This window comes from Haliotis rufescens, unplaced genomic scaffold (assembly GCF_023055435.1).
Source record: "Haliotis rufescens isolate VD_foot unplaced genomic scaffold, xgHalRufe1.0.p SCAF_9, whole genome shotgun sequence".
Classification (NCBI taxonomy): Eukaryota; Metazoa; Mollusca; class Gastropoda; order Lepetellida; family Haliotidae; genus Haliotis; species Haliotis rufescens.
The window spans coordinates 38,557,296-38,581,293 of NW_025964383.1; the positions used below are offsets into that span (position 1 = coordinate 38,557,296).

Genomic DNA, 23,998 nt, shown 5'->3' on the forward strand with positions numbered 1-23,998 from the left:
TAGAAAGTGTGAAGCCCGACTATGACACTATAATGACCCACTACAATACAATAACATAGAGTTCATACAACAGCCATACACAGAGAGGACTCTCTGAGATCATTTGTTAACACGGGCTGAAAATGAAATATATTTACGCAAGCGAGGCCTATCTAATAAAAGCTCTTCGTTTGCTATAGTTTCACTTACTTCTTGTCAGCCTAAGCCAAATGTCTTACCCCAGAAGACGGCAAAAGGGACTTGTGGCTGAGGTCCTCAACGCATCTCTATCCAGCTAGAAGATAACTGTCCGCTACCTGTTAAAGGGAACGAGGGCCACGCCTCACTGTACACAATCTTAATGTATGTCACGTGGTAACAAACAAAGCCACCCTGTGCGAGAAAGTTGTCGCTATGTTGAGTAGTACATTACTGTGTCGCACTGACATTGACAGACTAGGATTTACTTAGCAACTGATGTTTCAAACATGCATGTTCTATCCAGAAACTTAAGGTACCACAACTGATACAATTAACTTATCCCTAGCCTCAGAGAATAGAGTGAGTGTATTTGGTGTATTGCTGTTTTGAACTGTGTTTTCAGTTATATCACGGTGTGTCAGCTTAATATGGGAAGAAAGCCTGCATTGATGCAGGTCTTAGATGCTACAAATTGAAACCCACGAGTACCGCTATGTGCTGACAAGTCACGAATCATGATCGGAGCGATTCTGGGATTCGAACCTACGACCACGAGAATTGTTCAAATGCAATTCCCCTAAAAGTTGGTAGTGAGAAAAAGTGTTTCATGTTTCGTGGCAGAAGAGACCGCAATCAAGAATGCTTGTGTTCTGCATGATATAATTATCTTTATCTTAATATTATATAACTCGCTGATAAAACATACAGGATGGGGCTTATGGATACAGAGTGAAACTCGTTCGTGTACAGACACTGTCATTCCTGAAAATCCACATTTCAGTAGATTGCTGCCAATGCGTAAATGTATATGAAGTGAAATATTTCTGTACCAAAGATTCGTTAATCTTGACATTTAAGATTTAGTGGGGAATGCTACCGTCCAAATAAGTCGTTGCACTGCACATGTTGAGGTAACAGGATTGGGTGAAATGAATTGCAATAAACACACGCCACGTCACGTGAGTGGTATACAGATCGGAGCGTTGTAACCTGAGAAAACAAAAAATAAATGAAGGGAGCACACCTTCTGGTCAATAGCAGATATACCAGCTCACAAACAATTGACTTGTTTGTGTAGGTTTTGTCGAATCCAGTTGCTCTCCTAGCAAGTGAAGTAGTCCGAGTTATGATCACAAGTATGATGTCCTTCAAGCCAATCAAATTACTAGAACAGAGATTGTATATACGTGTATTAAGTCAACATCGACATGATACACTTAATCTACATGTGCATGTTTAATATCTTCGAGGGTTGAAATAAAAGTTCGCAGGCTCAAATATAAGAAATTGCGTAAAAGTGAAATTTACGACATAAACACGAGTCAGTTGAAATAAACCTAAATCAAGCGAGTCCTACCTGATCTAAGTTCGTCGTTTGTTATACTTTCACTCAATTAAAGTCACCCTTAGTCACATTCCTAATAATAAATCATGTAGATGACAGGCAATGCTGAGATACAAGCTCTCTATGAAGCCAGGATAACACAACTGTTCTGGTGATAAGGGACACACCTCACAGTACAAGGTCTAAATATTTGTCACGTGATAACAAACAAATAAAACGGCAAAACCCTGTCCATATCCAATACAAAACAAATTTCAATAAAGCAGAGTCGATTGTACGACTCTGACTATATAATGCGTATATGTTTATTAATCACTATCGAATAGTGATGATGCTAGGTGTTCGCGAAAAGGTGGGCAAATCCTGCCCCACTTGTGTCATGTCACAAACACATGCAAAGGCAAGCGAATTGTTAGCCTGAAAAAAACATGGAACATATGGTACAAGTCAAAATAGGTAATTGCATCGGACATCATTTTAAGCAACTCTTTACAGGAAATCTGAAGTTTCGGGAACCCGCGGCGTGAATATCAGGTTACAATTGAGGTAGGGCAGGACAATTTTGTCCACCAGTCCGAACTTGCCCATACAGAAGGGATCGAGCTACAAGAACAAACTTTATATCAGTGGAAAGCTCCCGAAGAGATGAATTCATCCGATGTTTGTCCCAATGTGCATTCACGGAAATTTGCCCACAAATAGGCTTAGAAATTGCATTACTGCAGGAAATGCTGGCATATTCACATGTTTTCCACAAATAACACTTTATTTGTAATATGTACTTCAGCAGAAATATCACCCTGAAGTCATTTTGTTTAAACAATCTGCTTTTGTGTTGAAACGTTAGACTCTTTGGTAAATCAGTACATTTAGAGAAAATCTTATACACTTACAGATGAGGGAATGATATAAAGATTGCCAACAAATCATTTCATACAATAAAAATTCTTGAAAGGCCCGATGAGCAACAAACGAAAAACAATTAATTGTCCTCACATTACCTGTTTTGATATATATATATATATTCGCTTGTCATAATTCATTTGTAATCCAGATCAAATAAACCATTTTGTAGACATCGCATAGCAAATAATGACGATGAAAACCTGCGGATTCCTTCTCAAAAGAATAAACTTTGCTTGCTTGTTTGTTGTTTAAGGCCACAGCCTGGAAATAATCGTGCTTGGAGCCGACAATCCAGTGATTGGTGATATGTAAGGATCCACGCAGTCGGGAGAGGATGACAACGGTCAACACGTTACCATCTCTTACAACAAGCAACAGTTCTAACCCGGAATATCCACGTGCTGACTGAATAGGTGAGGTGAGGTGAAATTGGGTTTAACGTCGCGTCCAAGATTATTGCACTTATAAAGCGACGTGCATGCACGTGTGTATGTGGCTGCTTGTACTAGTCCGGACTGATGCCGATTTATAGTGCTAGCTCACTGAGATACCATGCCGCAGTTTAACATGAATACCCCACTCAGACACAGTATACTGACTCCGAGCCGACCAGTCCTGGTTTTAGCCCCTTAATGTCGAGCGCCAGACAGGCTAACAACAAGTACCATCTTTTAACGTCTTTTGGTATGACGCGGCCGGGGATCTAACCCCGGACCTTCCGCTCTCCGGGCGGACGCTCTACCACTAGACCACGGAGGCGGTCCTGACTGAATAGAGAGTAACATAGATCAGTATCATATATATTTGACTAAAACGTGATGCCTTGCAATAAATCAAAATTCGTAAAGAGTTTAGACGTCAAATTAAACATCAAGACGAATTTTATAACTGTTTATGATCTACAACAAGACTCAAAATATACTGATTCCTGTCAAGCGGAAACATTTCTCTGGATATTAATTAAATGTATTACTCTGTTTTATCAAATAAGAACGAGAACGAGTGTGGTGGTTTGTATTTACTATCAACATTATATCCCTACATTTAGTAATGATACAGCTTCTGTCGACTCTAGTGTATGCATGACCAAATCGTTTTATAGGTGTATTTAAATACTTTTTACAAGGGGTACGGTAAAACAATCCTGATGGGACATTTTGTACCCAACTCTTGAGACCTACAGTGGGTATCCGGGTAGGGTCGGGTAATAGGGGGTCGGGTACCCGGCTAGTACATTTGGACTCGTCCCAGCTCTACTTGAAAAACACAAATAATATCATCACAGATTATATATTTTCATGGCATGGGGATACATATTTTTGACGGGAGGCAATCTCAGATATAATAGTGTATATACAAGTATACACACACAGAGTCGAGGAGGATATTACATTTGTACAAAGTGAAGTACAATGGAAAAGGAAACATATCATCGTGCAGGTTGTTCATCGAACAAATATTATTCCCACAACGAGGAAAACCTGTCAGAGGTGCATCAACTGATTGTGAAGGTTTTCACTTCCGCATTCCTTTAATGTGTCGACTGCTACTTCGTGTCACACCGACCTGTATACCCTTTATACAACAATCACCTTGGAAACCACGCATGAAATAGATTAGAAAAGATGAGGATATTTCCGTCTGCGAGTTTGATAAATGACCCATTCATATGCTTTTCGCCGCTCTTTTGCCATTTCAGCCAAATAGTATCTGCTTCGCCGGATAATCGAGACTGGTTATTCTCTGGCGTTGACGTTAGATATGTACTTGATAAAAGGGCGATCCCTGAAAATAAGAGGCTGGTCTGTGTGGTGTGTGGAGGACGCGAATCATGATCACCTCCCTATGGCCTTAAAAGGCAAGCGCACATTGGTATTGTAGGAAGGGTGTGGGATAACAGCATGGGATAAGAGAGCACAAAGGGCTTCCCGTGTGCAACGGGACATGACGTTATCGACTCCTAGATAAAGAGGTGTACGGCTTGAAGAGGGACCTAATTTGATTTAAACATATTTTATTGCAGAAAATCTACCCGTGAAGATTCCGGGGTTGAATAGGTCTTCAGCAACCCATAATTGTCGGAAATCAGTCAAAACACTGATACTTGCTATTGACTATGCTTGTCGAAAAGGTCGACTAACGGGATCGGGTGGTCAGGCTCGCTGACTTGGTTGATACATGTCATCGATCTCAATTGCGTCGATCGATGCTCATGATGTCAATCACTGGATTGTCTGGTCCAGACTCGATTATTTTACAGACCGCCATCATATAGCTGGAATATTGCTGAGTGCAGGGTTAAACAACAAACAAACAAACAAACCAATCACACTTCAAACAATGTTTATCTCTCCATGATAAAAAAACTGAAGCGCGATGGCTATGACCAGTGCGGCGTTAAACAACAAACAAACAAACAAAATATTGCAGAAAATCAAATGGATAAGTGACACACTTACGAGGCCTTCTCCTATATACATTTCGTTACATTGTGGTATGTGCATTCTGTGGTGCAGAATAAATGTACAGTGCATAGGGATCTAATGCACCCCGATTTGCAGTGCAGAGTAGCATCCTTTAGCCGTGTCATGGACCCGCTTGTCCACTATTTTCCCAGTGTTTGATCCTTCATCGATCTGCACCATGTTGTCCTCGTGGGTTTTCATCCAAGTAACCATGACTTGCATGATTTATGATTTCATCTTACATTTGGGGCCTGTTATCGCAGGCATCACAGTTGCGACCATTAAATGTTGCAGAAACCAACGGTCATGGGTTCAAATCCCACATTCGCCCTGATTATGTTTCCAGGTTTGTCAGCACCATATCCTTGATCCTTGGGTTGCAGTTCCGGTTTTCCAGGGAACTACAACCCTGGTCGAAGTGGCGTTAAACTAACTCACTCAACCGCTTATCTTAAATGGAGCTGACACGCCGTTATGCACCTTAAATATTATCAAGAAACCCAATTGATTCACTTATGGATAAAACAGCTACTCCAAGTACTAAATACAATGACTGATCCCATGCAAACACTCTTCGAATGTCACTTAGGAGTCCTGACAGAGTTAGGTTTCCGCTTCTGAATGCAAGATTACACACCAGACATCAGTATTATACTTGGTTTTGACAAATTGTAAAACATTACTATATTGTCTACTTAAGGACAAGGGGGCACGGGTGGCCCAGTCGTCTAAGGCGCCGCGAATCGCTGTGCAGAGTTGCGTCCCTTTGGCACGCCAGAAACCTATGATTGTGGGTTCGAATCCCGGTTCGCCCCGATTATGTTTCTAGGTTTGTCAGCACCATACCCGTGTTCATGGGTTTCACCGAAGTGGTAAACGTCTGAGACCTGCATTACTTCGGGCTTTCGTCCCACATTGAGCTGATAAGCCGCGATATCACTGGAATACTGTTAAAAGCAGCGTTAAACCCATTTCACTCACTCATTCAAGTCACAACAAGATTTGAATGACGTCAACAATGCCGTCAGAATGACGAAAACAATACACTTTTGTCTCGTTACGTGATAAAACCCTAGGGCACATTCGATTTTTTTTTAACCTCGATATGTTTGCCCTCTTAGGTAATAAATACATTTACGCATCTTTATACATTTTATTTATATCACTGGAATATCATGACATGATGAAATAATAACAGTAAATAAATGCGTACATTTATCAACATACAGAACACTGTCGACTTGGCACCACCGTGTGCTGAATACATGAGGGATGGTGGCATTGTCCTAAGTTTAAAATGGCGCGGTATTCTAAGAGTGACATTTTGTTTTGTGCATTTCTGCAAACCTCATTGTTGGATGTAGACAACAATTCTTAGAAACCCTACATTTTTAAGAACTCACATCAATGTGCATGGAGAGCCAAGTTGTTAAAACCAATTCTGTTACCGAAAGTAGAGCTGTGTTCGGATTGTATGGGCACTGTAGGAATGTACGTTTGAAACTATTCGTGCAGATCAAATGAAAATTCTATAAAAAACACTTCTATGGGGATTCAAAATTCTTTTCACAAACAGCAGGACACATTGTCATAAAGAAACAGACAATTCAGTGAACTTAACTCCCCAGCGGTACACCAGGACCAACATGTAAACTGATATATTATATGTCCGCTTCAATCATTTTCATCACTTACATCAAAAGTGGAATATATTTAGATACATCTGTCAATTTCAAATCAACACTATTCATGTGGGTATTTAAAATTGTTATTTTACAGATTGGAAGCGAAATATGTCCATTTATTCATGATTAAAAATCGTTTTACTCAGTTGCTTGTTGTAACATTTCCCAGAAATGTGTGAAATGTTCATAAACTGATCAGGTATTATATATTAATAATCATAACAATACTCATGTATGGATGTAAAATGTTTCTAATACACAACAGAAACCAGTCATGTAGGAAAACAACACCTTTAGCTAACCTTGTTATATTGTTGTACACAACAAACAACACATGAACAGGTTACTTCTTTGTCCGCCTCTTTCACTATTATTGTATTGTATTTGACAGTTTAAGTAGATATGTCACATTTACAAGTTTACACAGTGCCATGTTCAGTTCATTCCTTAGGCAAGGGCTTCATTGATGAGTGATCTTTTTGTGTCAGTCATGACGATCTCCTCCCCGCTAATCAACTTCATGTTTACTGTGAAGAGAATTTGCACCCCAACACCAAACACAGGGAGAAGAGCCTCACGAAACTCTACATCAGCCTTTGCTAGAACAACCTCCCTGTCCAGATCGATAAAGGCGAGTCTACCCTTCCCAACATCCAGCACAACTCCATAGTGGAGGGTGGCCTGTGTGCCGGGTGTGTCAGACATTGTGTTACTGTAACACTCCCCCCCCTCCCCCTCCTTCCACACCCTGGTACAGATACTCCCCAAGTGTGTGGTGCAGCTCCTTACAATGACACACCAGGAGCGGCGCTGTGCATAAACATACCTCCCACTGTCCACCTGGCTCTCCTCCACTACACCCATCTCCAGGGTAGGGAACCCAATTTGTGCACTCAGCACACCCACCCTGGAGTGGGTTTCCCAGTATCGTGGTGTGTTGGGGGCAGGGGTGACACTAGAGGGGGGTGGATCAAGTGGGATGGGGGTGGAGGTACACGTGCCCACATACACCTGTAGCCTGCCCCTGTCCGTGGGTCGCATGGGTTGCCGTGAGTTGACCAGCTCACCGTCTGTAGTTACATGGCACCAGCATGTGTTGGCTTGAGCAGCGCCGAGTTGGAGTTTAGGACCTGGAAATATACATGTAGATGTTATTTGTAGTTTAGCAATTGCACTTACTACAATGAATCATTTTGTTTATGAGTTTTGTTTCAATGATTCCAAAAAGCGCTATAATTGATCGGCTGCCATTTTCATCTGCCTACGAATTTAATGATAACTGTACTCTTAATTTAAATAATAACGCTGTGAAACAAATACATGCTTTTTTAGATACCTTTTTACAAAGTTGCATTTGATCTTCTTTGCTGTGACTAATAGACTCCAACTGCCGAATTATGTAAATGTTTCAAAGTTATTTCACGATTAAACTATCATTATAGGGATTCAAAACTCTAAGTATACATAATAGTAAAGACTGAGATAGACAAAAGTGATGTTTCGTGATATTTTTACATTTGAGTGTTCAACAGACACAGTGGTAACTTCTACGGCCGCTTCAGTCACTGAACACAGTTTAAGCGCACTCGCTGGGCGGGTAGTTTTTCACGTCAAGTGTATTGACTGGGATAAGTATTTGTGAATGATTTGTATAAACAGTTATATTATTATTATGACATTGCATAACGTATCCATTGTTGACGGATAATCCCGGACTAATTCACACTAATTCCATCTGGCAATATTCCAGCAATATCACGGCGGGGGACACCAGAAATGGGCTTCACACATTGTACCCATGTCGGGATTCAAACCCTGGTCTTCGGCGTGATGAGCGAACGCTTTAACCACTAGGCTACCCGACCGCCCCCCATCTGGTATGTGATAATGGTGGCTTACATTCATCTGAAACCTACCTTATCCTGCTGATGAAGATTAAAATTTAAATACGGGCTACTCCCTATTCCCCAATCGATGTGTGTTTAAATAATTAAATGGAATTTTAAAGTCGGTAAACCATTTTGATTATTGATTAACCAAAATGACAATTCTTGTCAAAATTCCTCAGTAAACATGGACATGATTCTGTACCTTTTATCTATGAAATGTCATTCTTATTTCGGCCAAAAACACAGCTGTTATTAAGAAATAGACAATTACTATGTTATCAGAGAAAAAGGCACTTACACATGTTTCACATCAACAACCTTCCACCACCTAAGAAATCACCATCAAAGTTACATGTATATTTGTTTTTGTACATTGAGTGAGTGAGTGAGTAATTATGGTTTAACACCGCTTTTAGCAATATTCCAACAATATCATGGCAGGGGACACCAGACATGGGTTTCACACATTGTACCCATGTCTGGAATCGAACCCGGTCTTCAGCGTGACGAGCGAATGTATGTACATAGTAAATGTGATTCACATGAGTGAATATTGTAAATACGCCACTTTTAGCAATATTCCAGCAATATCACGGTGAGGGACTCCAGAAATGGAATTCACATACACATTGCACACATGTGGGGAATCGAACCCTCATCTTTGACGTGACGATCAAACTGGCCTACCTCACCTCTATATGAGGTGCTTCTATAAAAAAGCTGAACTTTTACAAGTGTTACATATGTGGTGGTAGACTTAAAAATAATAAACATAATAAAAACAAACACACACAAGGAGTAAACGCAAACTGGCTAGGACACTGCTTATTGTGTTGTCACACATGTGTGATAGCACCTCAAAACAATAAAAATCAATAAAAAAATCAAAGAAGTGCAAAGGTCAAGTTGGCTGGTTGGCTATCACTGTCGTAACTGGAAATGGCTGCACAAATGGGAAGTAATGCCTTGTCAATTATATGATTTTTTAGCCTTTGTTTTGACATCCTTAATTTCCCCGATAATGTCGAGGTCATGATAGATTAGCTCCAGCTTATGACGTCTACATTTCCCGGTTGTTTGGGTAATGAAGTGAGGATGTCAGATTATTCACGTTTTGTGGAAAGACACATTGCGTTTACATCTAATCTTTTTTTTATCAAGGACTAACCCTCACAGGCTTGGTCAAGACAATTCAGATATCCTATGATAGACGTTCAGAGGAATTTACCAAATATGACACGCTAAGTGTTGAAAGATGCGCGACACTGTTTCCTACTATGACCTCTTTGGGGAGTGTTCACACATCCCCACACACTGACATTCACCTGACTAGATAGGTTGGTCATGCTTGGGGACGTGGACGTCTTACCCCGATAGCGTGGGTCATTGTTCATGATACTGATCACTGGATTGTCTTGGCAGGACTCGATTGTTTACAGGCCGCATTCGTATGGGAGGAGTATTGTTGGGTGCGGCGTTAGGAAAAACACAAAAACATGTTATTCTTGTAAAAATTGCCGGGTGCCACTGGTAGAGCGGGACGTCCATTTTCGCAGAAACTTGGTGTCATCAACTAATTTACAGTGATTCGGTCACATACTTTTTCATCACTATCTTGCCTTTACTGCCGTATATAATATGTTTCTGTAGAAAATCAAGTCTGAATATTCTCATAACGATTTGAATTGTATGCTTGGAGCCAATTTCTTTAAGCGAGTAAGTGAATATGGTTTTACACAGCTTAGAATTATTCCAGCAATAACACGACTGGGAACACCAGACATGGCCACACACAGTGAACCTGCATGGACACTTGACACAGAATGTGGGGAAACCTGATTGCAGTTTTCGCTCAGCCGATATAAACAATATTTGTGAGTTTCGACCACATTGTCTTTTCATCATACACCATTGATTTGTGCTACCTATCAATGTTTTCTTGTGTTTCACCCAGCTCACCTCCTGCCATACTACACTACAGCTTTCTACCGTTCTGGAAGATGCTCCCACAGAAAACATTCATGTATGAGAACACCCATACGATTGCAAAACTGGAAAGTACAACTGCTGGAGTGGTAGTGGAGTAGCCTTGTGTTTAAAGGGTTACCTTGTTCATGTCGGGTTTGACTCCCAACAAGGGTTGAATATGTGAAGCCCATTCCATGTGTTCCCAGCCATGATTAATCCCTTATCCCTCACTACAACTGCTGGAGGTACAAGCTTCCAACACGTGACTTGTTTTAATCCCTTTAGTATGAACCTTTTTATTTACATTTACATGTTCCATTAACGTCATGGACGTCTGGTCATTATAAAGTCGCATCCAGCACACCGGTGATTGATAACACGTACTACGATCAACGCCGGTGACACACGATGGTAATACAGGTAATACACATTGTAAGCAACTGACTTTATAAGTGGTTTTGTATGCTAGAAACTATTGCTTAACCCAATTGCCTAATAAACATGAACTACGATAAAAAAAATACTTACAGATGATGAATATGACACTTCTGTTCTTGCTGATGATGTGAATTGCACCTGAGTACCCTGCAAAATATAGTTTTCATTGTAATACATGATTTTGGCACATTTGTCTCTGAATACTATTCTCACAGATGATCACGACAAGCATAGTAAAGTGCGAGTGAGTCTTACACTGTTGTTGAAAAGAGCAAACATGCATATGGTTCTTTGAAGCCAAAACCATGAATCTAGGTTCTGGTCGAATCTAGGATTTGAATCCATGATACTAAGTTCAGAGGATCATGGCACGATTAAGGGGTGCAAATGTACACAAACAAATGTCGACATGGGCAGCACAGGGCCAAACATCAGATGGGAAGCACACAAGTGAAGCTAGTTTACTCATTTTTCCTTTTATTGTGCAGTGAACTTCATTAACTCATCAAGATAAAACTTCCTAATAACTATGTATTTTCTGATATGCCAGAAGCAACGATTTTAAAATGTAACATGTATAATGAAAATTATCCAAACGAAAGAGGTCATGCATTTCCGAGGCCTCGCCGTATCATTACATGTTATCATTTGACAATAGCAAGGACGTTTGATGTAACCAGTTGTGGTATGTGGCGTACAGTATCGCTCACTTAACAGAAGGAACTGTTTGCTATACATAACTGCTATGGGTCATGTATCCGTCACCTGGAAATCTAGTAAACTGGTGACATCTTACAACTTGACTATAACTGACATTCGAGATATAGTTTCGACTAAATAACTAAATCCCATATCGTGTAGTACCTACCTCTCAATAATAAACCACGTGTAGGCGACTCAGAAATGATGGATGCTCCGAGTATGAACTGAAAACATATTATTAATAAGCTTGACACATTATGTAAGTTCTATGTATAAATCTAAATACGTTTCTTGGCTAGACAATTTTGAATGATTTCCTTTTTTTCTATACTTCGCAGTTTACATTTTGAGGGGGTGGGGGTTGTTTGTCATTTAACGTACACGTGTGACAACTTCATAAGCTTCCTGTGGTGTCAGCTGTTGAGGTCGGAGATCCTGTGGTGTCAGCTGTTGAGGTCGGAGATCCTGTGGTGTCAGCTGTTCAGGTCGGAGTCCCTGTGATGTCAGCTGTTCATGTCGGAGATCCTGTGGTGTCAGCTGTTCAGGTTGGAGTCCCTGTGATCCATCTCGACTTGTAGCAGAACCTGTTGGTAGATAAATGTATTGGATTTCAATAATTAATCTAACTAAAGTCTTATTATTTACTGTTTTTATATAAACAGAAAGTGAGTCTTGAATTGATACACTGAATACATTGATATTCTATATTAAAGTTCGAAGGTTAGTGTAGTTTATTTGGTATTTAATCTGCTTTCCCTGACCTACATCCAGGTGTTATATTGTACCTGTGATGCGACGGATCATCTCCCCAAGCTGATGCCACCGCTCTTCATGTACCTGAAACAACATCGCAGACACCATAGAGATCAGAACATAACCTTGGCTCACACAATAGCTATGTATCATATCATACCACATATATTATTTATTTATCGACTGCATGTAACATTTAGCTATGTGGGTGTTATGAACGATGTGCAGCTTCGTGTTGATTAACATATGTTTTACTCACAATTTGAGTCATGTATGTACTCAATGTAAAGAGCCATTGAAACCCTTTCTTAGAAAACATGTTAATAAAAACAAAATTCTGTTACGAAAGCAATATATTACCACGCTGGTTTCTTCTTTTAATGCCAGCTGTATATTCTGTGTATGGAGATCTGAAGAGAAAATGACAAACACAGATTGATTACCTTATTGGTAACAGTTTTCCTCTAACCCCGCGTACATTCGGACAGGCAAACAGATAGACAGAGAGACAGACAAATAATATTTTCTCGTCTCACCTCAGATATAATACAAGTCAAATATAATAAGATTCGACTACATTAAAACTGGGCGAATGTACATGAAATAGCAAGATACTTTTGAATCGATTAATAAAGGTATTGAGGCATGCAAGATAAAATAACTTAAATTATACCCAAAACACTTAGCTATGATATAGGATATTGTTCCTAAAGTCCACGATCAGTGTTCCGGTTTTGGCATTAAGTTTATACAATGTAGGGCATCACAAAATAAAACACAACTTCTCTGCTCTGTAATAAAAAAATCCCATGATTTGAAATTTTTGTAAACAGATATTCCCTAAAGTCGTTATATAAAGGACAGCTTATGAACATGTGTAATTCATTTCCTACTACATTTTGACGGGGAAAACATGTTCCCTTTGCTGGTGGGTTACAATATCGGCCAGTTGCAACACGGATAGGGGCATATATAAGATGGAGTGTCCCTTTGTTAAATATACCTGCTTCAAGGACCTCCTCTCTTACATGTACCCTGTCTAGGGACTGTGACCTCGGAACCCCCAATACAGCATCATATGCCTTCTCTTCCTCTTGTAGTCTCTGAAACGACAGTTATCACTGCATCACGGACATGTATCTTGTTATGAAGATATTACGTGTTAATTTATTTCCATTTAGTTTAGAAGCTGTGCAAAATAACACCTTCAACATCTAAGTTGATCCAATCTCACCTTCTCCAATGTTGCACATTTTGCTCGAATCTGTAGCAACTCATCATTTGCCTTTGACAATTTTGTTTTCACTGAAACAAGAAAAATGCATGGATAGCCTCAGATAACAGTTTTATGTGTCAACATTCCGGACATTGCATGGCAGGTCCATTGAAAATATGGAATTAGTATATTTCCAGAAATGATACAATGTAGTTGTTTATCATAGACAGGTCATTGGAACCCAGGATGTTCCATTACCACCATGAACACTGGCAAAATATGAACACGCAATGCCATTTAGCAAGTGATCAAATGTTTTATTTGTGATAACTCTTTCTTAGTTAAGTGCAGATTCTCGTATTTTTTTAAGTTGAGTCCTATCCGGCAGTGGCAGTGTGGGTTCGAATCCCAGATGGGACTCAACCTTAAACAAGTACGAGAATCTTTACTTCACTAAGAAAGTGTTATACCAAATATAACATTTGTTACTGGCAACATAAGCAAAATCAAAATTGTGGATGGAAGCGATATTGAACTATATATTATTTATGTCAGATTACCAGCTTCAACTTCCTCATTTTTCTTTTCTATCTGTGTTGTGAGATCCCCTCTTTCTTTTATACGTTGTTCTTCCAGTTCAGCATAGTCTGTGTCTTTTTGTTTAACTTGTTCCTCAAGTCTTTCCATTGCCTTAAAACAAACGCGAACGACCGTTTAAGAAGTTCATATCGACTGCATACACATGGACATATGGACAGTCTTAAAATTAGGTCTAAGGTTGTTTTGTACAACGGCACCCGGGAAATAATATTTATACTAATGTAGGTCACATGATGATAACATATCGACTTTCAAACAATAATATTTATTCTGGTCAGAATATACATATTTCCAGATTGGAAATGGACTACACATATAAAGCTAATATGAATGCATATACAGACATAAATAAATAATGTATAAAACAGTTACAGTTGTTTTAATTTATGCTTTATTGGATTCTTTTTACGATTTATATTCATACACAAATTAAAAATCAATTTGGGGACTTGAATGAATTGAATGTTTAAAATTTCAGTCCTTGATTTGTGTGTTGTAAAAAGTATCCCCCTGTGCAAAAATACTGAAATCAGGGACAATCCCATCCATATTTGCATGGACTGTGGCCACAACACCAAGGAAGCCCCAGGCCAGAACGTCATAGTGTAAGAATTTACAACTAACTACTATAATAATATGTGTATTAATAAATGTCATAAATCAAGATTGCATTATAATTAATTCTTTTTACTTTATTTATGAAACATTTATATTAAATCAGTATTATTTTGTTTGTAGTGTGAGGAGAACCTGGTTCCAGGAGGAGGTGTGATGGACATGAGGTTGAAGGGAATGATCATTCAACACAGAATGTGGGGTGTGAGGCACAATTTGAAATAAAGGAGATGCAGGTCCATGTTGAACAATGGGAGAACCATCTACTCAATAACCATCTGGCTCTTGAGAATTTTGGAGTATCAAGAACTAGAACTGACCCATTTCATGCAATATCATATTTCATTACTGACTGTGATACTTTCAAGTGATGTTTATATTTTGATCAACCCAGTGCCACCAAAATGTGTAGCATGTATTATGTTTGTTCTGACACTGTTTCCTTGGCTGGAAGACCCAGGACTATGCTGTTGACTGCACTGAAATAAAAATTCAAATCTCATCGGCCTTTGTCCTCAACTCAAAAGTTTTATACACTTTACAAAACTAGCCGCCCACTCTAAAGCCTGATTGGTATAGCCCCTCACGATGCTGTGAACTTTGTATCATGTTTGTCTACAGCTGGTATATCTGATGCTGAGATGACAAAGCTGTGAAGTGTTTGGTATTTTTCTTGATCTTGTACAGCCTGGTGATAGTGTCGGGGCAGACCAAGGCTTTACTTTTGCCACTACTTTGCACACAAGAAATAGTCTCCATATTGCCCCATTCCTATTTAACTGTAGTCAGCTTTCTGCTGAATAAATAGGAGAAATACAAACCATAACATCCTTGAGAGTCCATGTTGCAGAATTTTCAAAACTATCAATCAGCTGTGGACAGTTGCTTGATTATGGTTTTCCTTGCACACTCCTATAGAATTGTGCTAAAATTGCCTGTGAGAGATAAAAGTGTCAAATCGTTTGAGACGCAAATATTTTATTACACAATGTACATACCTTGTATTTAAACTGATGTCCATAGCACTGGATCGATCTGTCTGATGGCACAGAAACAGTTTGCTGTAGAAACCCTCACTTCAGATAAATCTGAAAAAATACATTGAAGTTGTGAAGAAAAACATGCAGATGTCAATTATATGAATGCAATTTAATAAGTGTTCAACTATTAAACACTTCAAACATTGTGCCGAGTCACTTTGACTTTTAAATTTTTATTTTTTTAAAATTTGCATTAACTGCATGGTCTGTTACCCAGAATTATTGTTGGAGTTTAATGTAACTTCCATACCTATTGATACAAATTAATTTGATTAATTGAACATGAATACGACATATTTATTTCATAGTCCTTACCTCTAAGTTATGTGGGATTTCACATGGGTCGGGCCACAGGAATAAAAAAAACATATTTAGATCTATAGCCCAAAACATTTGCATTTATGACGGTTGCAATAGCCTATACGTGACACAGTATAAACTATTACCTTAATAATAATCATATTTAATTAGATCTATAGACTACCGTAATACCCCAAAACACAAGAATAAAAATAAATAAAATATAGCGCTTACACACATTAAAGGGCTGGTTATCAGTCATTATGGCTGTCTTAGCCCATTCATCTTACGCCCATCAATATTACCCTCGCGTAACCTTGATTCATGGATATAAGGAAAGTACACCCAAATTCGTGGTTTAAATGTCCGATTTTGTTTTGTATACTCACTGATCATTTAATTCATCTATTAAACTATGAGAAAATGACGAAAATTCCACTCGTGACTGAAAAGTTTGTTTACCGAAGCCATTTGCATTCATCAGCCATTCATGTGCACACAAAATGTGACGTCACCTTGATTCGTGGATTACGTAGTAGATTATTGTATCGCTATGTACGAAAGCCCAGTACCGTTACTGTGTAATATTTTTTTATGAATTCGAATCTATACCTACCAGCATTTCTGTGTCGGCTGATAACAGTTGAAGAGCATAGTTATTTAACACACAACTCCAAAACGAATCTTGTCAATAAAGTTATGTACACTATTTACAGGTAAGTTTGTGTCCTCTTTCAGTCCTACTCTTCCGATGGTTTGCATGGCAGACCATGGCAAGGGCAATAAAACGTGTCATGCGTCCGAAGCACGCGCACAGGACAACAATACTGTAAGTGCACCAAGTGGTTACAGTCATGATACATGCACTGCCCCCATTGTACGAAAAACAGTGATGTGCATTGGGCCAGTTCAGCGGGCTGAAAGTGATGACACACGCAACCATGGCGAATCCTCACTGTCACTGCTGTATAGTAGATTAATCGCACCGGATGGTCCCGCTGCTGGCTCGGTGGTACTTTTATGTTTCTTTTGAGATTGTTTAGCTGATGTATGTGACTTTGCTGGTCGTTACTTGGTTTGTACTGGCTGTTTAGAAGTTGAACTTTTAACATAGTTTTAACTTGAATTTCTATCCTGGTTCAGTTATGGCTTTGCCGCTAACGATCTTGTGGATAGATCTACGTGGTTTTCTTTGCTTCTTCTGAATGACGGGAAGCTGGTCAACAAAGAATTGGGTTTGGTCAAAGTTAGTGACGAGATTTTCCTTCTCAACGTTAGGGTTGGAACGTGGGCTGTGTACGTCGTCAGTAGCTGGTACTTGCTGCGACTTGTCTTCAACGTGTGATGCGTGGATAAAAGCAGCTGGTTGGAATGCAGATTTATCAATCATATCTGGCCATAAGGGATAGATTCCAGACCTTCTGAATGCCGACTGCAAGTGACCAGGCGTTAAAGCAGCAGAATATGCCCTGCAGGCTAGGGAGGCGATGTTATATCTGTTGACTGTGGTACCATCAGACTTCAACAGCTTGTGACCTTCGGCATTGTAGATTTTTGTAAACGGACCGAAACATCCCACGTCCATTGGCTGCAAAATATGACTTGTGTGAGCCGGGAGGACCATCAGACTTCAACAGCTTGTGACCTTCGGCATTGTAGATTTTTGTAAACGGACCGAAACATCCCTAGTCCATTGGCTGCAAAATATTGTGTGAGCCGGGAGGACAAACAACACAATATTGTGATCTTTTGCCCAGTCTATCAGAGATGGAGAATTGTGCGACTTGTGGCCATCGTACAGAAGAAGCAAAGGTCTATTCGGCGTTGCTGGAGTTGCATATGGAAGGAAATGCCTGTCCAAAAAATCTTGGAATATAACAACATTTGACCATCCCGATTCAGAAACAGTTCCGTCATTTCCCGCTGTACAGCCTTCAAGCAATTCACTGCGCATTCTAGCACCCGGAAATACAAAGAAAGGTGGAATAAATGTGCCCAGAGCATTTCCACATCCCAAAAGTGTGACGACAGACGATCTCTCCGAAGAAATCTCGTAGGCCTCGGAATTTCTTGAGCCAACAATTTTCGGTGCTACATGGGACTGGTTGATTCCTTTCTCGTCTACGTTATCAATTGCTTCTGGTCTTGATTGGAAACCGTATTTGTCCATAATTATGGCAAGTTCATCAAAATATTTGTTTATGCATTCCTCTGAACTAGCTTTGGCACGAAGTTCCGTGAGAGACTTGGCACTTCTAACTTTCAACTCCGGCCATCGCTCCAACAGACCATATAACCACTTGACAGATAATGGATGGGACAGGTCACGTTTTCCTAACTGACAAGCAAAGTTAGACCCTAATTGGACAACCTCTTTCCTGGTATATCCGTATCCGATGGATGCCATGTATGTTACATGGTCAACAAGTCTAGTTTCCTGCTCCGCATAAAAAATTGGAGTTGCACCTGACATGACAGTGTCAACATTGATCTTGCCTTTTATCCTGTCTCTCAGTGTTTGCTCGGGTACAGAGAAGTTTAATGCCGCTCTATGAACTGCAACTTTATTGTTTTTGACTTCCAAGTAAGCATTAGTCAAAGCTGTAGGCGAATAACTTTTGTATCCCTGTCGCGAAGGCGTCGGTGAACCCTATGAAAATGAAAAAAAAAGCTATACGAGATGGCCCGAAAATGTTTCCATAGATTAATAATTTTAACAGACGGCAGCACCTCAAGTCACGTGATTTATGTTTATTGACATCTAGACAAGCAGACGACGAGAGATGAGAAGGGTGGTGCTTACGGTATATATTTTATTTGATGTTTTGTAAATATGAAATTTGGTATTAGTGATCTAGGGCTATTTATCTCAGTGTTGGACATTTGGTTTTTCTGTACTTACGTGTAATGCAGCGATTCGGAACATTTTTGTCACCAAGGCGTGGCAGTGTGTGTACATCAAAAGTACCGCTGTGTGACGAGATATCACGATAATTACCGCGATCCACGAATCAAGGTTATCCACGAATTTAGGTAACGGTTCTGTAGTTCAAAACAACAGCATATGCCATGAAAGGTAACGTGACCTGTCAAAGTGGTAATTGTTATTTAGTGTAAAAGAACACTATACGTACTTTTAATACTGTTGATGAACCCATCGCTGTTGTAATGGAATCCCTTGTTCAACGGGGAACTCCTCGCGCTCTTAGATTGACTTTGAACGAAATTCTTGACGAAGCTGAACGAGACATGAGACGAGCGATAAATCACTTCCGGGTGTTTGCTCTGCCGCCATGCGGGGAAAACCTCGTTTTGGAGTTTGACCTTGGGGTCATGCATAAATATTAAGAGAGGTCTATAGGTTTTGAGTCCTCTTGACGTTGTCTTTGGCCATACATAAAAGAGCATTGGCTTAATAGAAGGTCTGAAATGAGTTTGTTGGAGTAGGTCTCATCATTTCGGCCTAGGCTTTCAGAAGCTTGTGAAGTTGTGGTAAGAATAACTTGAAGGAATACCAGGACGAAATGAAAGTACATTATGACAAGAGAGACATTTTAGTCCTGGCGATAAAGTCTCAGTGTTTTTGCTAATTCAAGGACAACCATTATGTGCTAGGTACAATGGTCCGTATGTTATTTGACAGAAAAGTCAGTGATACTGACAATGTTGTACAAACACCAGACCGTCTGCCCCTCTCATTCACTCCAGTCTGTGCTGCCCCTCTCATTCACTCCAGCCTGTGCTGTCCCTCTCATTCACTCCAGCCTGTGGTGCCCCTCATTCACTCCAGCCTGTGGTGCCCCTCTCATTCACTCCAGCCTGTGGTGCCCCTCATTCACTCCAGCCTGTGGTGCCCCTCTCATTCACTCCAGTCGGTGCTGCCTCTCTCATTCACTCCAGTCGGTGCTGCCCCTCTCATTCACTCCAGTCGGTGATGTCCTTCTCATTCACTCCAGTTTGTGCTGTCCCTCTCATTCACTCCAGCCTGTGCTGCCCCTCTCATTCACTCCAGTTTGTGCTGTCCCTCTCATTCACTCCAGTCGGTGATGTCCTTCTCATTCATTCCAGCCTGTGCTACCCCTCTCATTCACTCCAGTCGGTGCTGCCCCTCTCATTCACTCCAGTCTGTGCTGTCCTTCTCATTCACTCCAGCCTGTGCTACCCCTCTTATTCACTCCAGTCGGTGCTGTCCCTCTCATTCACTCCAGGCGGTGCTGTCCCTCTCATTCACTCCAGCCTGTGCTGTCCCTCTCATTCACTCCAGTCTGTGCTGTCCCTCTCATTCACTCCAGTCTGTGCTTCCCCTCTCATTCACTCCAGTCTGTGCTGTCCCTCTCATTCACTCCAGTCTGTGCTGCCCCTCTCATTCACTCCAGTCGGTGCTGTCCCTCTCATTCACTCCAGGCTGTGCTGTCCCTCTCATTCACTCCAGTCTGTGCTGCCCCTCTCATTCACTCCAGTCGGTGCTGTCCCTCTCATTCACTCCAGTCTGTGCTGCCCCTCTCATTCACTCCAGTCGGTGCTGTCCCTCTCATTCACTCCAGCCTGTGCTGCCCCTCTCATTCACTCCAGCCTGTGCTGTCCCTCTCATTCACTCCAGCCTGTGCTGTCCCTCTCATTCACTCAAGTCTGTGCTGCCCCTCTCATTCACTCCAGTCGGTGATGTCCTTCTCATTCACTGCAGTCTGTGCTGCCCCTCTCATTCACTCCAGCCTGTGCTGTCCCTCTCATTCACTCCAGTCTGTGCTGTCCTTCTCATTCACTCCAGTCGGTGCTGCCCCTCTCATTCACTCCAGCCTGTGCTGCCCCTCTCATTCACTCCAGCCTGTGCTGTCCCTCTCATTCACTCCAGCCTGTGCTGTCCTTCTCATTCACTCCAGCCTGTGCTGTCCTTCTCATTCACTCCAGTCTGTGCTGTCCTTCTCATTCACTCCAGTCGGTGCTGCCCCTCTCATTCACTCCAGCCTGTGCTGCCCCTCTCATTCACTCCAGCCTGTGCTGCCCCTCTCATTCACTCTAGTCGGTGCTTCTCCTCTCATTCACTCCAGCCTGTGCTGCCCCTCTCATTCACTCCAGTCTGTGCTGTCCCTCTCATTCACTCCAGTCTGTGCTGTCCCTCTCATTCACTCCAGTCTGTGCTGTCCCTCTCATTCACTCCAGTTTGTGCCGCCCCTCTCATTCACTCCAGTTTGTGCTGTCCCTCTCATTCACTCCAGTTTGTGCTGTCCCTCTCATTCACTCCAGCCTGTGCTGCCCCTTTCATTCACTCCAGTCTGTGCTGATCCTCTTATTCACTCCAGTTTGTGCTGTCCCTCTCATTCACTCCAGCCTGTGCTGCCCCTCTCATTCACTCCAGCCTGTGCTGTCCCTCTCACACTCCAGCCTGTGCTGTCCTTCTCATTCACTCCAGCCTGTGCTGTCCTTCTCATTCACTCCAGTCTCTGCTGTCCTTCTCATTCACTCCAGTCTGTGCTGTCCCTCTCATTCACTCCAGTCGGTGCTGCCCCTCTCATTCACTCCAGCCTGTGCTGCCCCTCTCATTCACTCCAGTCTGTGCTGTCCTTCCCATTCACTCAAGTTTGTGCTGTCCCTCTCATTCACTCCAGCCTGTGCTGCCCCTCTCATTCACTCCAGTTTGTGCTGCCCCTCTCATTCACTCCAGCCTGTGCTGTCCCTCTCATTCACTCCAGTCTGTGCTGCCCCTCTCATTCACTCCAGTCTGTGCTGTCCCTCTCATTCACTCCAGTCTGTGCTGTCCCTCTCATTCACTCCAGTTTGTGCCGCCCCTCTCATTCACTCCAGTTTGTGCTGTCCCTCTCATTCACTCCAGTTTGTGCTGTCCCTCTCATTCACTCCAGCCTGTGCTGCCCCTTTCATTCACTCCAGTCTGTGCTGATCCTCTTATTCACTCCAGTTTGTGCTGTCCCTCTCATTCACTCCAGCCTGTGCTGCCCCTCTCATTCACTCCAGCCTGTGCTGTCCCTCTCACACTCCAGCCTGTGCTGTCCTTCTCATTCACTCCAGCCTGTGCTGTCCTTCTCATTCACTCCAGTCTCTGCTGTCCTTCTCATTCACTCCAGTCTGTGCTGTCCCTCTCATTCACTCCAGTCGGTGCTGCCCCTCTCATTCACTCCAGTCGGTGATGTCCTTCTCATTCACTCCAGTTTGTGCTGCCCCTCTCATTCACTCCAGCCTGTGCTGCCCCTCTCATTCACTCCAGTCTGTGCTGTCCCTCTCATTCACTCCAGCCTGTGCTGTTCCTCTCATTCACTCCAGTCGGTGATGTCCTTCTCATTCACTCCAGTCGGTGATGTCCTTCTCATTCACTCCAGTTTGTGCTGCCCCTCTCATTCACTCCAGTTTGTGCTGCCCCTCTCATTCACTCCAGCCTGTGCTGCCCCTCTCATTAACTCCAGCCTGTGCTGCCCCTCTCATTAACTCCAGCCTGTGCTGCCCCTCTCATTCACTCCAGTCTGTGTTGCCCCTCTCATTCACTCCAGTTTGTGCTGTCCCTCTCATTCACTCCAGTCGGTGATGTCCTTCTCATTCACTCCAGTCGGTGATGTCCTTCTCATTCACTCCAGTTTGTGCTGCCCCTCTCATTCACTCCAGTTTGTGCTGCCCCTCTCATTCACTCCAGCCTGTGCTGCCCCTCTCATTAACTCCAGCCTGTGCTGCCCCTCTCATTCACTCCAGTCTGTGTTGCCCCTCTCATTCACTCCAGTTTGTGCTGTCCCTCTCATTCACTCCAGCCTGTGCTGCCCCTCTCATTCACTCCAGTCTGTGTTGCCCCTCTCATTCACTCCAGTCTGTGCTGCCCCTCTCATTCACTCCAGTCTGTGCTGCCCCTCTCATTCACTCCAGCCTGTGCTGCCCTTCTCATTCACTCCAGTTTGTGCTGTCTCTCTCATTCACTCCAGTTTGTGCTGTCCCTCTCATTCACTCCAGCCTGTGCTGTCCCTCTCATTCACTCCAGCCTGTGCTGTCCCTCTCATTCACTCCAGCCTGTGCTGTCCTTCTCATTCACTCCAGTCGGTGATGTCCTTCTCATTCACTCCAGTCTGTGCTGTCCTTCTCATTCACTCCAGTCTGTGCTGTCCCTCTCATTCACTCCAGTCGGTGCTGCCCCTCTCATTCACTCCAGTCGGTGATGTCCTTCTCATTCACTCCAGTTTGTGCTGCCCCTCTCATTCACTCCAGTCTGTGCTGTCCCTCTCATTCACTCCAGTCGGTGCTGCCCCTCTCATTCACTCCAGTCGGTGATGTCCTTCTCATTCAATCCAGCCTGTGCTGCCCCTCTCATTCAATCCAGCCTGTGCTGCCCTTCTCATTCACTCCAGTCGGTGATGTCCTTCTCATTCACTCCAGTCGGTGATGTCCTTCTCATTCACTCCAGTTTGTGCTGCCCCTCTCATTCACTCCAGTTTGTGCTGCCCCTCTCATTCACTCCAGTTTGTGCTGTCCCTCTCATTCACTCCAGCCTGTGCTGTCCCTCTCATTCACACCAGCCTGTGCTGCCCTTCTCAGTTATTTCACGATAAAACTATCATTATAGGGATTCTAAACTCTAAGTATACATAATAGTAAAGACTGAGATAGACAAAAGTGCTGTTTCGTGATATTTTTACATCGGAGTGTTCAACAGACACAGTGGTAACTTCTACGTCCGCTTCAGTCACTGAACACAGTTTATGCGCACTCGCTGGGCGGGGAGTTTGTCAAGTGTATTGACAGGGATAAGAATGTGTGAATGAATTGTATAGACAGTCATATTATTATTATGACATCGCATAATGTATCCACTGTTGACGGACAATCCAGGACTAATTCACACTTATTCCATCTGGTATATGATAATGGTGACTTACATTCATCTGAAACCTACCTCATCCTGCT

The 23,998-nt window shown here is 42.1% G+C and overlaps 2 protein-coding genes across 10 annotated transcripts in view; both read right to left on the bottom strand.

Annotated features, from left to right (window-relative positions):
* The window catches only part of LOC124139557, a 77,046-nt gene extending 57,605 nt beyond the window's left edge, over positions 1-19,441 (bottom strand). For 6 of the 9 annotated variants that reach the window (XM_048390644.1, XM_048390645.1, XM_048390643.1 and 3 more), the window contains exons 1-8: positions 16,492-17,170; positions 15,761-15,850; positions 14,108-14,237; positions 13,566-13,636; positions 13,335-13,434; positions 12,692-12,741; positions 12,364-12,415; positions 11,984-12,162 (exon numbers count right to left, since the gene is read on the bottom strand). In XM_048390644.1, the coding sequence (XP_048246601.1) occupies positions 11,984-12,162; positions 12,364-12,415; positions 12,692-12,741; positions 13,335-13,434; positions 13,566-13,636; positions 14,108-14,234 (579 nt within the window). In that variant the 5' untranslated portion in view covers positions 14,235-14,237; positions 15,761-15,850; positions 16,492-17,170. The other 3 variants (XM_048390637.1, XM_048390638.1, XM_048390639.1) reach the window with 3 other exon arrangements.
* Positions 17,299-19,203, bottom strand: LOC124139584. Its single transcript, XM_048390653.1, has 2 exons — positions 19,005-19,203; positions 17,299-18,752 (listed from the first exon to the last, which is right to left on the bottom strand). Exons 1-2 carry the CDS (start codon positions 19,059-19,061, stop codon positions 17,733-17,735), a joined length of 1,077 nt encoding a protein of 358 aa, XP_048246610.1. The 5' UTR covers positions 19,062-19,203; the 3' UTR covers positions 17,299-17,732.
* Positions 19,442-23,998: the final 4,557 nt, after the last annotated feature.

Coding starts and splice junctions, on each gene's coding strand:
- LOC124139584 (XM_048390653.1), bottom strand. CDS start 19,061: ATGTACACACACTGCCACGCCTTGGTGACAAAAATGTTCCGAATCGCT. Junction 18,753..19,004: donor TCCGAATCGCTGCATTACAC/GTAAGTACAGAA, acceptor TCATTTTCATAG/GGTTCACCGACGCCTTCGCG.